General features: G+C 42.5%; 1 protein-coding gene across 1 annotated transcript; it reads right to left on the bottom strand.

Annotated features, from left to right (window-relative positions):
• Positions 1-329: 329 nt before the first annotated feature.
• Positions 330-16,241, bottom strand: LOC139333464 (glycoprotein endo-alpha-1,2-mannosidase-like protein). The gene is made up of 4 exons (XM_070965893.1): positions 14,880-16,241; positions 12,334-12,443; positions 4,449-4,525; positions 330-2,780 (listed from the first exon to the last, which is right to left on the bottom strand). Exons 1-4 carry the CDS (start codon positions 15,388-15,390, stop codon positions 2,144-2,146), a joined length of 1,335 nt encoding a protein of 444 aa, XP_070821994.1. The 5' UTR covers positions 15,391-16,241; the 3' UTR covers positions 330-2,143.
• Between the last annotated feature and the right edge of the window lie 846 nt (positions 16,242-17,087).

The raw sequence follows: 17,087 nt of genomic DNA, 5'->3' as shown, positions 1-17,087 counted from the left end.
TCCTTGGAAAGACTTGAACTCAGGAGGCTCATATTGTTCTGGTGGCTGCTTTGAGGACTGCAGTAACTTTTTCCTTTGATGACCATATTTTCTGCCTTACTATGTGTTTGCTATGTGGGATTTTAAACTATAAAGCTATATATCTTTTTGTATTGCCAAAGCAACGTGTCTGAGAATACAATCTTTTTTAAATTAAATTATGAATCCCCTGTATTCTGTCCGTCAGTATCTCAGAGTTGTGTTTGTTCGGTGTGAAATTCATCGGCCCACTTTAGAAACTGGAGCATTTTTTTAAATTCTCATCAGCAGACATGAATTTGTTTTGATGGATTGCACAGCCACAATAAAAAAAAAAGTTTTTCTCTATCACAGTCTCAGTCGTGCATATTTGAGACATACTTCTGTCGTCACTTCTCGGTGTCGGGATTTTACTCATTGATTCTTAACGGAGCGTGAAATCGAGAGTCAGATTGTAAAGGTTTAAGAAAAATAGCAGAATCAACTCAGAAGTGCCCTTCACACCCAGAGACACATGAGAGAGCATGCTTTTATCCTCTAAAATGCCTTTCTAAAAGCAGCTTTTACTGTAACAGACAGCAGGATTTTATCAAATCTAAATCACATGAATCCATTTAGTGCCCCAGCGAGCGAGCGAGCGAGCGGTACGTTTTTATTCATGCAGCCTCTCGAAAATACGGAGCGCTGGCCTTAACACTTAACTTCTGATTCTGCTGTTTTCACTCAAGTATAGGAAGGTCGTTGGTGCCCACAATCGCTTATTTGCATAAAGGCAGTTGCACCAATATTGATCTGTCAATATTAGGAAAAGTTTAGCAAAATTCTGACACATTTTACCATCATAAGGCCAGATTCCGCTGACTGTCGGACTAATGGACTGACATACCGACACCGACCGTTTGTTGTTGTTGGAGAGGAGCAATGCTCATCTGCATCCTATAATTGTATTTATAACACTTATAATACTTGAAGGGTATTTTACTTACCAGCTAATATGCTTTTCTTGACATTTCTCCATGACGGATTTCACTGCTGAAGCTTCTTTGACAGAACCTCATTGAAGTATTCTGTAGTTTTTTAAATCTATTGAGAAATAACCTTTTCCACATCCTTACAAAGAGTTAAATAAGAAAATTCACAGAGGAGAAGGTTGCCAAGCACCCAGTGGACACTCCAGGAAGTCACTGCACCCGGTCAAGAACTAGTCCAGCACAGAACCCCTCATAACACCTCAACTTGTCAATTTGTCAGTTTTTGTTTGGAGTAAAACAAATGAGATATAGCGTCAATAAATGAGCTTTAGTGATGCTGGTTGGTGAATTTTCTTACTGTTGGACAGAGCTAGGCTAGCTGTTTCCCTCTGTTTCCAGTCTTTATGCTAAGCTAAGCTAACTGGCTATGGTAACATACAGATAATGAGAGTCTAACTGTTTACCTGAAATTAAAGTATTTCCCAAAATATTCAACTGTTCTTTTTAATTTCATAAGAATGACGTTCAGGATGTGGGATTTTTGGTTGACAGCTGCAGTGAACTTCATTTGGCTCTTCACTTGCATGCCCAACCCCTACGTACAGCTTTTAAAACAGCATTTCAATGAACCCTCTGAACCAGAGTCAGTGTTCATGTCTCATTCTGTTTGAGAACCACTTGTAGATGAAAACAAAACCTTAGAAGTGTCTCTTTTGTAATCAATTCTATTATTTAACAGCAGAAAGGAAAATGAGGCCCTTTGGTGGTGACGCGTAGTATATATGGATATCTCAGGCAGGAGTTTGTTTGAAGCAACTATTCCTTAAGTTGCATTAAGTGAACAGAGATTAGAGACAGGCCTTCAGAGCATTTTTACAAGCCTGGGCTGTCAGTATCACCTTTTAATGCTGCTTTACCGGAAAACTCAACCAAGACAGTCACACCACCAACATGAGTCCTGCAGACCAGCACGTGTGCACAAATATATTCACTCACAGAGACTCTCACATCTGCTCAATTAAGGGTAAAAGCATGTCCTTATGCACTGGTGTCTACACTGATCAATATCTATATTCACTTCTTTTGTTCTTTCTCTCTCATGTGTACACACACTTCCACTACAGCATGCTGTTTCCTGTCCGCCTGCCAAACGCTCACATGAGCCACTGCTCCTTCTCTTTGTTGAACTGCTCAGCCCAGCGGCGGGTCAGCTCCAGGTAGTGATCGGGTCCATGTGGCTGATAGTCCAAGTACACCCGGGTTACTGTTTTTTTGGGCACCGCCCTCTCTATCTGCGTCCCCTCGTGCCACTCGTTAAAAGATGTGATGGCGACCATCTCCGGCCTCACGTTCAGCGCCGCCTGCAGGGCCGTCTCATAGTACCGGCCGTTCACCCTGTTGCGCATGTTGTGGTTGTTCCACGGCCGGATGCTGGTGTCAATGTAACCAGGTCCGACGCAGGGGATGAAGAGGAGATTGTTGCCGTCACAAAAAGCTTTGATGGCTTTCCAGTTCTGGTGAGAGGAGCCGAAGGAGAAACCGTTTGAAGCAAAGTAAGTGTACATGCCATCGAAGCCACCTGCGAGGATGTCGTGCTTGTGGCGCTCCTCCACAATCAGGGCAATGAAGATGGAGTCATAGGCCGAGCCGCGCACACTGTGGGAGCCGGTGGGAGTCAAAAATTCAGACCAGGACTCCGGTGGAGTTAGGTAAGAGTCGTAGATGTAGAATAGAGGAAGACTTTTCCCCGTGCTGGAAGTAAACTTGTAGAAGGCTCCGTGGTCTCCGTACCTTAAAAGATAATAATACAGTACGATAAAAACAGAGTTAATTAGTGCTGAATCAATTAGTAGATTAAGGATTAGTTGATTGAACTGATGGTTTTGCAAGGCTTCCTGTAAGTAGTGCAACTAAAAATGTAAAGTTTCTTCTGAGCTGTGGAAGACAAAAGGCTAATTAAAAGTCAAGAGGACTGATCCCCTGAGGAGTGTTAATGTGGTTGTCACGTGTTAATGCAAACGGACCATTAGATTATTAGATTTTGTGTGTTTCAAGATGACATGATAATAACACAAGAAGAAAGAGTTTATCCCTGGGGAGCACAAATCTGCTCAGCAAGTGTCTTTCTTGGAAACAAGTGGATATTTTGGCCTGATGGCACTTAAACCCCTTCACAAGCCACTGACCACCATCGGCCAAGTCATTACAAACTCATGCTGTGTAGCCAAATGTGGCTCAAACTTGCAGAAATGTACTTAAAATTCAAGTGGAGAGCCAGAAGTTGGTAAAGATGCCAAATATGTTGGGTTGAATTTTGAGGAAATGTGAACAGAATGATGCACAAGACATAGAAAATATTTTAGTTTCATGGAGTGATGCTGCCAAACAAAACACAGGGTTGCATCTTTGACTTAATAAATACATAATTGTAAAAACCTTAACAAGGTTATAATTGATATTTTTAGAAAAATGTATCAAATGACAACATGAAAGGGATCACTCGGCTTTATGGAGCTTTATAGTGAGTTTCAGCTCATTGTTTAGGTGTCCAGCCTACAACTTTACTACTTTGGTTCACTCTTTAGCATTGTTTAGCGTTAGCATTGTTTTTGGCTGCAGCAGGCAGCTGTTGCAAATATAGAGGACAATTTAGCAACTTAAAAGCCAGATATTTCCCTCAGCAGTTGGTGGAGACCAAAACAGAGCTGAAAGCCAGAGCGGATGTTGGACTGAGATTCGCCAGGTGACCAGAGACATAACTACAAATGAATGATAAAGTTGCTCCATCATTTCTTGATGTGTAAATGTGCAGCTATTGCCTAAGAAGATCAACATATCAGCTAAAAGGTGAGGAAATGTCAATATCATATCTTGTTTCCATTGCCCCCAAGTGGCCAAAAAAGTCAGTTATTGCAGGTAAATACTACACGGGATGAAAGAAAAGGCCATTGAGATTAGTCTTCTGGGTACCATGAATGTCCACTGCAAATTTAACGGAAACCTGGACGATAGTTTTAGGATGCCTTGTCAAGGACAAACATGTTGGTCAAGAGAAAATTAAGACCAGATATTGATGTTGAGAAAAGGTCAGCAGGTAATTGACTCTTACGTTAATAACAATCTAACCAGTAGGTGACCACTAAAGGTCACTATCGAGCCAAAATATGGAGACTTGCTCGCCAAGTCTTCTTTAAACGTATTGCAAACTGAATATCTTTGGAGGTTTTGGGCTTTTGAGTTTGTACTTGACGGGTGCTCCTTTTTACAGCAACCTCCACACTAAAGGTCAAAATAGCTTTTGCATCATAACTCATTCATAAGTCATGAAACTGGTCTTGTATAATCAGAAATGCTTTCTAAAAGTATTTCAGTTTTGCAACTACTGTTTTTTTTTCTTTGTTTCAACTGTGCATGAAATCTTAATGATTTGAGCGGAGTCGCTGATGAAGAAGTGCCTACCTGTCAATGATATACTTGATGTTGTCATGCACACTCTGGTCGTTTCGTCCTCTGTACGGCTGGATGTGAAACGCAACCTAGGAAAACATGTAGAAAGACACACGCCTTGTTGGTTTCCATTCATCAGATGACTGCCATTAAAAAATGATACCACTGTCAGCACTCTCAGATGACCTCAGCAAGTATTGACTTAAAAGGGGAGACTCCTCAAAGAGGGTTGACAAGTGTGACAATATGAGTCTCTGGTTTCTAATTAAAGTTTGAAAAAGCGCCAGGAAGAAAACAGCTCGATAAAGTGCATATTATATTAGAGTTTTACTATTCTAACTGTGCAAATCAAGTTAGTCATTTTGACCTTATGTGGCCCTAAAGCATAGCATGGCATCAGACGTCTTGCACCATGTTACAGATGACTATACTTGTTTACAGGTTTTTTTTAAAACCCCATGAATAAAAGAGTATAACACTGAGTTTGGCAACCAGTACAGCACACCACAGTTAGCCATTCAAGCAGATCCTTTGAACAGGATGTGACTGTAGGAGATGTTTTTCACCCTGAGTGGTGCCCCTCTGGGGACTTTTGTAACACTCAGTTTATGGCTCACTTAGACAGGGGTATTTGCAATTGATGAACAAAAGCGGCAGAGGAATGAGGGACCTGAAGTGACACGAACACAAAAAGTGCTTAAGTTGAATATTTTAAGGCATGACCAGAGAATTCAGCTGCGTTGAATAATGTATGATCAAAGTGAAACACTTTGACACCATGGACTTCCGAGGGGAACAAAGTGGGGGGGGAGGGCTTTTTAAGATGAACGGCAACTAAATGGATGCATGATGTGTTTGGTGAGGCTGAGATAACCAGGGTTGTATGATGCCTGTCTTATCCCTGGTGAAAACATAGTGAAAATCTGCATTTAGTCCAGTGTTTCGCTTGGAGAGTTAGGGTCTACAGCCATGCAGCCTTGCGGTTCTGTGAGGCTAAATGGTAATGTCAGCATGCTAATGTATTACAGCAGCAATGCTACTTTGCTGATGTTAAGCAGGTTTCATGTTTACCATGTTCATTATCTCGGTGTAGCGTGTTAATGCGCTAATATTTGCTAACTGGCACTAAAAATAAAGCACAGCTGTGGCTGATGGGAATATCATGCCTGCTGGTGGCGCTAGAGTGAAAGTCAGGGGATCACCAAAGCCATTAGGGTTCATCCTGTGGGTACTGTGGATGTCACGGCAATCCATCTTACTGAGATATTTCAGTCTGTGTTAAAGTGGTCACTGACAGAGAATGTGCAGGATTAAACAGACATGCATCACTATCTTGATCAAGAACTGCACAGTGAGCCTTTTTAGTATGTTTTTTTTACACACTCTCTAGGTCACACCACCATGCCAAAGAGGAAGATTCATCACTTTTGCTCCATGAGAGCTGTTTGACTGCCTGACAAAGGCTTGATGCTGAAAGGTGTTTGCAGGTCTAACATGGTCATGTCATAATAATGAAAGCATTTCGATTGTTAAAAAAGGGAGTTTTCTTATGATTTTTAGGGACTTCATAACAGTGACAGGGGACATTTTCCATTTTTCTCCACATTCAGTCTTTGTTGTGCATTTTTTAATGGTGTGTCGATTGAAATGTTCACTGCAGGAAAGCTATACTGCAAGCGTATGGCACACAGCACTGAAGATTTTCTGTGGAAAAAGGGCTGTTGGCACACAGAGTGTGTCACTGTGACATTGACCATAATTGCACTAATGGATTAAAGTGATGTTTGGAATTGGCTAAAGCCTAGCAAACTGTTTTAAACTGCAAATGTCTATAGATGAACGTTCAGCTGGAGGCAAGAAAAACAGAATCGCTTCTGCCACTAATGGAGATGCTAAGTGCTTTTATGTGCAACAAAACGTATATTTTGGTGATGTTGGATGCACTTTGCTGGCAAAACACCAGTTTGAGGAGAGATAGAGATAGAGATCCCCACCATCTGAGCAAATCACAGCCTGGGACGAGTGTTTATGTAGCCATAACTCTTGGGTGGACTTCTTGTAAAGTAACAGTCCAGTGAAGTGTGATCAAATATGAATACATTTTGAAAAACTGTAAGGTACTAGAGGATGTGAAGCCACATAATTATCATCTACAGAGGCTGTTATGGTGTGTTCACTGCAGTGGATTGCATGCCTCGAGAAAACTCAGCTCATTTTCCAAACACACCGGCCCATTACTCTGTGGTAATTTAGAAATAAATGAGACAGAGACGACGCATTTTAATACCTCATAAACATTGACAGCATGAGCCCGGAACAACCCCAGCATGATTTATGCTGAGCAGAGGGGAATTTAGTGCCATGTCATGCCGAAAGCACAAAGGGAAGGATTTGAGCCAACACAATGATGAAGGTCCAGACCTTTCTAATAATTAGATCAATTTAAACAAAGCTGAGCATATTTCTCAGTCAAAGCCAGTGGACAAACACTACAATGGAGGGTCGTGTAAGACTGAACCTAACTACTCAGTGCATCTGTGGCTGATGCCATCGTAGGGCGCCCATGGGCCTTATCTCCCTGGGTACATGCAGCTACATGGCCTACATACTGGAGAGGATTTTTACAGGCCCTCAGGGTGCAGATTGTTCAGGGAGGCAAACTGAGTCATGGGACCCATGATGCACATTTCCCCTCTGCTTCCAATCCCCTCACCACCACCACCCTGTCCCCATCAAACCGCCCCCACCCTCCCCTGGGCAGAAGGACTATTTCAGCTCCACTTCAAGCTGAGGTCAAGCAGCAGCACTACTGCGGTGGAGGCTCCATGTGATCTGCTCTCCAACTCCACCGTACAAAATACAAGATACGCGAGCGGTGTGTGGGTGCTGCTGGAGTACTGTTCAACTTATATAATGAAAAGTACATTGCTTTCTTGCAGCATTACCCAAAGAGGGGTCAGTGTGTTTTTAGCTGTGTGGTGTGGGACTGCCAGTATGATGGAAGCTGGATTTGCTTCTGGTGAGCTAGCTCTCATTCATCTCCATTTTAAGCCACGAACACGCAGTTATGCTAAAAATGCAGTTTAGTGTATGTCTCTCATTTAATGCTATGGGTGTTCTGTTTCACTGTGACTTGAATTTATTTGTTAAAGATGCAGCAAGGAGTGGATTAATCAGTTGGCTGATAATCTGTTAAGTAATTCAAGTATAAATGCCCAACCAGTCTCTGGTTCCAGCTTCTCAAACATGAGGATTAGATGCTTTTCTCTTCATAAATAATAGTGAACTGAATCTCTTTGGGTTTGGGACTGTTTGAATAAACCAGCCAATTTGAATATGTCAACTCAAGGTGTCAGAAATGACAACAGGCATTTTTCACTGTTTTGGGGGGATCAATGGGGGCCCAACAGCATTTTTTTCCCCTGGGGCCCTTAATAGATTTATCCAGCCATGAATCTCATAAAGGTTAATACCATATTCATTCCCCACTGGGCAACATAAAACCACCATAAAGATTAATTTACATGCTGTCTTAAATCGCTCCATCAAGCAGTCAGGAGAAGCGCAGAGCTCACTGTGAGCATCGTCCTCCTGCTGTGACAAACGAGGCAAGACCGGACAGGACAGGAAAGGACGAAGACATCAGATGGAAAGCAAAGTGCATATGGACAGCTGTCCCTCTCTCACAGAATAAGAGCGTGAATTGTTTTCTACATGTTCATTCTTCCTGGTGTTTTTTGTCCCATCTCTATCATTTGCTCATCTTTTTTCAGCAACAATGCAGTTTTTGGCATAACTACACAGACTCTCTATAAGGTCCTGACGTTTCACAGCTTCTCATGTATTGACACAATGCATTTCTCAGATTGGCTAGTAGCCACTTTGCTATTCAAAGCAGACTGTAGATATGTGTGTTTCCTGAATCCCCATTTGATACAATTTTGGCTGTGGCCACTGCTCCCGTGGGACCATCTGTCCTCCTCACTCGGGCTTCCCTCCCTCCTTTTAGTCTGCCTTTCAGTAGAAAAGAGCAAAGAACTGTTTTGAGGTTGTTGCTTTGGAAGATTTACATTATAGTTCCAAATGATGAGAGCTGAAAGTTCTTTACCTTGTCAGCAATCTGCTGAAATTACACAAGAAGAGGCACTCCAAACATAACTGTCCTTCTGTGCAGAGGGAGTGGGAGGAGTTCATCAAAAACAAGGAGAACTGGAAGAGGACTGCTTGGAAAGACTGCACTTAACATGCACACAGAAGGCTCTCTGATTGTGATCTTCTAAGTGCTTTCATAAAACAGAAAAATAAGCACTTCCTCCTCATTTCAACACTGAAACGTTCAGTTGATTTGTGGAAAGCATATCACGCTCTGCTTTCCCCGCACACGCCTCCTCCTCGCTTTTTATGAAAGTGTCACACTTGCCGGGTCACTGATGACAAGAAAGCGCAGCATTAAATTCTATCTATTAGCCTCTCTCCTGCCAGCATTATGTGTAAATCCTCATCAGCTCAGCGATGCATGTCTAATCCGGATGCTCTTGTCTTGCCCTTGCAAAGATGCATTTTTTCTTTGCCTGCAGCCAAACAGCAGACTAAACAAACGTGATATCAAATCTGACAGACTGGCCTGACAAACCTACTGCCTCTCATCAGAGCTGTTTATAGGGAGAACAAGGCCAATATGTGTCACATCGCTGCTGGAAAATGAATTAACTTTATCTTCACACATCAGCATGCAAACACTGGCATGATAATGAATCGTGTTACTTCCAGCTGCTTTGCTTTGTAATTAACCTTGGTGGTAACTTAAGAAAGTTGTAAATGCACCATGTTTCCTTATAGCTGTGACGTTATGTTCTCATTTTAACAGAAAATAGGAACATATTTTATTTATCGTCTCTCAAATGCAAATCAGGTGTTCTTGGTTTAAAGTTGGGTGGTCTGCTCAGGAGACAATAGGCTGTCTGCAGTCACGTGACGTTCAGTTTAGATGGAGGGACACAACTGCAATGGATGAGATGGGTTAGTTTCTATGAAATTATGAGAGAAATGTACAAACACAAAATTAGAACATATGTTGGATGAGACCCTTAAGTTTGTTTGTTTGTTTGTTTGTTTGTTTGTTTGTTTTACCTGCTACTGAGGCAGCAGATTTAACAACTACCTGCTCATTCAGACCTCGTTCTGCTCTAGAAACCAACTGAAAACAGATAAAAGTATGTAGGCAGACAACTTTCTTGTACCAAAGTGCTCCAGGATGACTGTTGTTTGTTTTTTTCAAAAGTGAGTAGCTTTTATTTTCCTGTGGATTAACCGAGCTACAAACTTTCAACTCTGCGGTGTTGAACGTTGACGTTCAAGTTCCGGTTGTTTGCTACGTTAACAGCTCGCTAACGTCCGCTGAAACGCCGCTAAAGACCTGGATCGTCTCCAAACAAGACAGAGTACGTTATTTATGTTTACCTGTTTTAGGTGAAACTGTTACGGCTGATTTAACAAGTGTTTGTTGTGTTGATTGTAGCCATAACTTAAAATCTATCACCATAGATTTAAAACAATAGCTAATGTTACCCCATTTCCACCATTATCCAACTCGACCACAGACAATTTCTTGCATTTTCACCCTTATGAACAGCAGTGTTTGGTACTCAATAGAAGTTCCTCCTAGTTTCTTGGTTTGATCGATCTGAGTAATCGTAAACGATGTAAAAAAGACATTATCAGTGTTTGTTTTTGTGCTTCTTATGCAGAAAATCACTTCCAGCCCTCCATCTGCAGCACCACAACAAAAGAGCGATGTGACATCATCTGCAAACAACCTACTTATGAAATGAATCTAAATTGAATTGAATCTTTCCAAATGAAAATAGATATAAATATTAAAAATGCTCATTGCAACTTCCAAAATATCATCATATTAAAATGTCCTGTTTGACAGTCTAAAACAAAAACATATTCAGTTTACAATTATAAATGACAAATAAGAGCAGCAATTATCATATCTAAGAGTCTAGAACTAGAGAATATTTAGTCATTTCTCACTGTTGTTGCCTGAAAAATGATTGAAAATATGTTTGTTTGTTTGTTTGTTTGTTTGTTTGTTTGTTTGTTTGTTTGTTTGTTTGTTTGGGTTTTTTTTTTTTTTTAAACTTTTTTTTGTATTGATAAAATACTGCCGCTTTATCTGGTTCTTGACCCCCTTGCATGCCATCTGGCTTTTTACTTCAAAGATGTTGTGTGTTGTGCAAATGCTGTTGGTGCATTATTAATGGGACCTGCTTTGACACAGGAAAACTCTTACAAGCCTGTCTCTCGCTCGTCATTTCAAATTCATACCGAACGTCAACCTTGTATCTCTCTTTCTCCCTCCCAGTCCCAGCTTCACCTTCGCTCTCTGGCTGTATCTGGTGAGCATCTGATATGAATTGTATCGCATTATGAGCAAGCTTTCCCTGTGAATGTTTAATAAGCCGTACAGGAGGAAGAAGGACTGACACGGACAATTATTACCTTCAATGTGTCATTTTCCAACCTAATTGGCAGCTGGTCACATGGTTTTGTTATCCCCCTCCTCTCCACCCGGCTGATGTGCTCCCGAGCTCATTCATCCTCACTGAACAACTGATCCAGCTCTTTGACCTGTTTTTTTTTTTTTTTTTGCTCTTATGCCGGAGATGTCACTGCAGCTGCAAACATCCGGAGTCAAATCCCTGAGTAGCACAAACAGCTTTATAGGAGGCAGCAGAACAAGTTTAAAAGCTCTCAATCTTACTCTCCTGTGACAAAAAGAAACTGCCGCTTCTGTGTACAGCAGGATGGCTGGTTTGAGATTACTCTCCTGAGCAGTGTTAAAGCTCTCTGCTCACCTCTGTGAAGCATCAATAATCCTTTGCTGTAGCTCTCGTGTCACTGTGCTGTAAGTAAGATGAATGGATGGAGAGGTAATGGACATACAGGCATATTTACACATAGAACCTCAGCCTCCTTCATATTCTGGCAACCATTCAGAAATAGAACAATGGATATCTCTCCAGACACTGACATTTGCACTGAACAAGCTAGAGCTTTTAGACAACTGGCATACTTTAACACCACTATCCAGCACAGTGTCAGTTATACCCTAGCCTGTAGAAAGTCAGTGTGCACAGTCTGAGCTGGCAGACTGAACTTCATAGAGTGCCTCAAGGCTCTGTGCTTGGCCTGCTTTTATTTCCTCATAATACTCATTTCTATGCAGATGACAAGGTATTGTATAACTGTGGATCTTCTCTCCCAGATACAGTCTATAAATACAGTTGGTCCACACTTTACATTAAGGTACACATATTCACCATTAAATAGTTCCTTATTTGCATGCATATTAATAGCATATTGGCTCTTTTTGAGTCATTATAAAGGACTATTTTCATTTATATTCTGGGTGGATGATACTGTTACATTTATTTCAGAGTTAACCTTGTCTGACCTTGTTATTGTTTCATCTGCAAATTTTTATGTTCATTCTGCAAAAGAGGCTCTTTCAGTAGGACTTACCTGGTTCAACAAACAAACAAACAAACAATAAATAAATAAATGTAAACATCTTTTGAAAATGCCACCATCATCATTATTGGTAGAAAATCAACTCTTCCATCAACAGCTGCTGACTAAAAAATTGATAAATAAATGCTGAACAATCAGCATTTATTTTCCTGTGACAATATGGAATACTCAGTAGAAATTGAGCTGAATTATCACACTTCAGAACAGATTTGATTCATTGCTCTCCTTCGAGCCGTGGACTCTTTCCCCATTTTGTTTCAGGTCTCTTTCACACACACACACACACACACACACACACACACACACACACACACACACACACACACACACACACTCAAAATGTGCTGATGCCTTTTACCTTGAGGTTGTGTCTATATGCAGCATCCAGTACAGCTGGTACCATATCCTCACTGGGTTCCCCATTGTCGTCAGCCAGGCCGGGAGGATACCAGGACAGGACCAGAACCCCTGGAGACACACAGAAATGCATGAGTCTGATCATCCATCCAGGACCAAAGTCACTAATACCTCAGAGAGCATCTACTGCTGAGAACCTCTGTCCAAAATGCATATGAACCTCTAAAAGTGTTATACATTGTTAAAATGATGTATGGATTCCATGCTGATTGTAAGTAATGCTGACAATCCTGTGGGGAGAAGCGGGTGCTGAAAAACTTGCTATCATTAATCTACTATGAGCTTTCCTCACAACCTTTCACATAGTTTTACAGACCAATTTGAGACCACTGAACAAACAGTCAGTGCTCTTTTATTGAAAATGCTGTAAAATTTCTGCCCTAGCAATCCATTAGAGGAATTACTACACACATTTCACATGACTCGGACAGATGCTGGTAAAGTTTGCACAGAGTGAGCCCATGGGCACAGATGTCAAAGCATTCTGCATTTCTTTGTGGTGATTTTGTCTCTTCCTGGTTTTGTCAGTGTTTGTGGTTGATTTGGTTCCGTTTGTGATCCTTTTGCAGTCGAGGTGCATCTGTGGTTGTTGTGCATCTCTTTGTGGTTGTTTTCATCTCTTTGTGGCTGTTGTGAGTCTCTTTGTGGTCATGTTGCTTATCTTTGTGCTTGGTGTTCATCTCTTTATGGTGGATTTCCTTCTCTTTATGGTTGTTTTGCATCTCTTTGTTGTTGTTTTGCATCTCTTTGTGGTTGCTCTGTGTCCCTTTGTGGTTGTTGTGCATGTCTTTGTTGTCATTTTGCTTCTCTTTGTGGTCTTTTCTGTGTCTTGTATGCCTACGTGCCCATCACCCATATCCTGCACGTGATTGACGAATGCATCTGTCATCTTTGGATTATTTATTACGTCTTGTTTTAGTAGCAGTCTCTCTGCGCAGCTCGAGTGTGTGACAGCTCATAAATTCCAGCAGAGAAATGCTTCCTCTTGCTCTGATGCTGGCTGAGAAATAACTTCATATCAGCCACAGCGGTGCCTGGCACCAGGGAGGATCTGGCACATCGGATATGCACTCAGAGCTAATTCATTAAACTCATGTCCGCTTGCTGTGGAGCTGTGCAGACTATTAGATTACAATACCCAACTGTGTCTGTGTGTATTAAGAATATGGTCACTGCTATTCATTTTATTTATGGGCCTCTGAGAAGTGGTGGGGAAACAGTCATCAAGCCAAGTGGAACTATTTAGAGTCTGTCTGGCTGTGGTGTCTAATTAAATGGATTGTTTTAAATAAGAATCGGGAAGCGGCACTCTCATGATCCATCTGTCAAGGCGGTGAGGTTTCAAAGGAACGCCTGGTCTGGTCATCTTTCTGCACGGTGTACAATAACCTACAGAGCCGCAGGACAGAAACATCGGGGCCTATCATGTGTAGGCTGCTGATGGCTGGACACACTGGACTGTTACTCGATACCAGGCTACAGGACACTGCTGTCTTTTAGGGAGGCCATACTAAGATTAACAACACACCTATTAATATTTCACGAGATGGCCAAACAACGTATGTAAACCAGAAGATCTCGGAACAAAAATGAGGGACACTAGAACTGGGTGATAATTTAATACTGTTATTTTATTCAAATCTTGTAACTGTGATACACGAACTTAACCAGAGACAGATATGCATCTTTTAAATTTAGATCATTTCAGTCCCCTTGAAGATTTTATAGATCTATAATCAAATGTGTTTTATGGCTGTTGCCATAGTTTTTACTTAATCCAGCACTTGATTGCTGGTTGACTGGCTTTAGCTGTGTCCTGACTGTAAATGTTTTGTCCTCAAGTCTCACAAAAAAGACATCGTAATCTCAGTTCGATTACCTAATTTAACAGATCTACAAAAATATTACCACTGACTGACTCTCAGTGGAAATGCATCCTGATGATATGGCCATGTTATTACTGTTTCCAGCACAGAAAATTAGCTATTGACACTTTTTTTACATTTGCATGTTGATTATTTTCAATGAGGTGTTTGCATATTAATACTCTAAAATATATACTTCCTAAGATCCTGAAATGAATTTCGACATCATGACCCAGCCCTCTGAGCTGAAAAAACACAGCAAATAGACCCACACTCTAACATTTCCTGAATCAATGTTGAATTCTGATTGTCAGTAGGGTACTCAACTTATAATGTATAGGAATAAGAAGTTGGTGTCTTGATAACTGGAGCTTTTTCTCCCTCTGTGCTGCAGGAAAAAGCGGGAGCTCAGCTTTGGGGATCTGAGCGTGTGGGGAGCTGTCCGGCGGATCTGTGGTGCTGAAAATGTTTCCGTGCCCCTCAAGCGAAAGGCAGGCAGCTTTGCGCTTATACAGGCTTAGATTTGTGTGTGGCTGCTGAGCACGAAAAAGCTCAGCTCATTTTTTCTAGAAACTCAGCCCCCCCCCCACCCCCCCACCCCAACTGCATCTGTGAACTGTACCTGCTGCAGAGGCTCCGATCTGCTCCATGTGGGACTCCAACACGTCCGGGTCCCTGGAGCTGTACGGGTTGAGCTCAGGGTAGAAACTGGAGCCGATGTCCTCTGGCGGCATGTGTCTCCCTCTCGGGTAGCTGGATGCGATTTTGGGGTCCCAGTGTGGAACCAGGATGTGGTCCCAATGGATGTATTTGCCGTCCATGTGTGGGTTGCCGTACCAGGTGTAGTAAAAAATGTGAACATCATAAAATATAGTCCCCTCGGGACCGGAGTTGGTCAAAACTGCTTTGGTGTTGCTGGCAGCCGGGCGGGCTTGACCCGGGGACGCGGTGGCCTCACGGGACACGGAGCGCCGGTCCATCTTCCCCCCGATCATCGGCAGGAGCTCCAAGCCTGGAGCCAGATCCGAGAAACCGTCACTGGGCTTCAGGGTCCTCAGTCCCATCATGGTCCCAAAAATGAACAGCGTAAAGAGAAAGAGAGCGATGCAAGCTTTCCTCCGTAGTCTCGCCATGTTTGGCTGGAATCGGCGTGGATGGCACCAGGAGCGCAAATAAACCTCTCTCCGTGCCGCTTCTGCTTCACCTCACAAGCTACGAGCTACTCTTCAAAGTGTCCCGCATCTGCAGATGGCATGTCCGTCTGAATTCAGGACTGAAAAGTGCCTACATGGTTGCGGTCCAACCGACACAGTTGCCTGTGAGGTTTTCAACTTTCTCCTGCAGCCTCATTTTTTGGCATTCCGCTGTGCTTCGTGTGGTAGACACTCACTTCCCAAAGCGTTTGCTCTCCTTCAGAAAATGGGACTAACCGAGTCTATTAACGTTGTCTCCCTTCAGCTCCTCCCGGAGGAACTGCCTACAATGTCGCTTTGAGTGCTGTGACAGCGCGGATGTGCCCGGCGTTGTTCGCTTCACTCACTGATGTCCAAACTGTCTCTCTCTCCGAGCTGCGTTACTCTTCCAGCCGCCTGCCGCGTCCCACCCAGAAGCTGATCCGTCCACCTGACACCGGACTGCTGGTCGATGTCGGGATGCAGAGTGATGCTGTCTGGTGATAGTGTCCGGAGGGTTTTTCCAGCCTCCGTGGTTGGTTGGTTTCTCATTCGCACGGTCCTTTTTGGATATCAGAGAGGCGGGACTCTGATCTCTGTTTCGCCTGTTTGTGCATGTCTGTAGATCCGTGCGCACGCAGAAATACAACGAAATACAAGAAAGAATAAAAACATGAATGTTGTGTGTAGATCAGCAGCTCAGATCAAGTTAATTTATGGTCTTGTTAGTATGTCGGAAGCGATAACATTATGGCTCATTAAAGAGTATGTGAGTCTTTAGCTGGAGACACAATTGTCAAAATATTGGTTTTAAAGTTCAACCTCCAGTGTTTGATAGTCTGACCGTCTGCGCGGTGGGTTCAGGGCTTTGCTGACATCTAGTGGTCATTTTGTAGAACACATTGGCACTTCTAATTTATATTTGATCCAAAACAAAATACCCCTTCACTTCTTCTGATTTCGCGCAGCATTAATGCGCTTAGACGGTTTATTTGGGAAGCAACATTTCACCAGAGGCCCGTCCTGCGGTTTGCTGTCACTCACATGAAGCAAACAAAACCTAAATCTAAAAACGTGAGTGTACAGGCTGAAATGATGTCACAGCGCAGCCGGGTGATGCCAGATCAGGAGACAGCCATCTTTGCAGTCCATCAGCCTGTTGCGCTTTGGCTGCGGTCCAGCAGCGAGAGCCAAACGTCTTGGCTTCCGGCCAAGATAATCCACTGACACCCCCCCACACACACCCACCCACCTACCCACCCCCCACTGGAAACGACCGGACTGCTGAGACATCATTAGATCGTTTTCCTTGTTCATGTAATAGTTTGTCTTGGTATAAACTCACTATCCCCAAGCAAGCTGCGCTTTAAGTTAAATGTAGTTTAATAAAGTAAATTTCACTCTAAAATGACAGATTTTTTTTTCCAGATGTCCACGTTTCTGGCAACCAAAGGCAAATGGAGAGAGTATTACTGATTTTTGACAACATGATGTGAACAATCAGCTTCTGAGGTTGCCAATTTTTAGTGAAATTCTGACTCTTCGATATTAAAGAGGAAGGAGTCGGAGTATTTAAACTGTGGAAAAACTCGTAAAGGAAATATGTGATGCTGCGTTTACGGCCCATGGTCATTCCTGCAAACTTTCCCCAAACCGCG

The sequence above is a fragment of the Chaetodon trifascialis genome, chromosome 7 (assembly GCF_039877785.1).
Source record: "Chaetodon trifascialis isolate fChaTrf1 chromosome 7, fChaTrf1.hap1, whole genome shotgun sequence".
Taxonomy (NCBI): Eukaryota; Metazoa; Chordata; class Actinopteri; order Chaetodontiformes; family Chaetodontidae; genus Chaetodon; species Chaetodon trifascialis.
The sequence above is the reverse complement of the archived record's forward strand: the minus strand, read 5'-3'. Positions and strand labels throughout refer to the sequence as shown.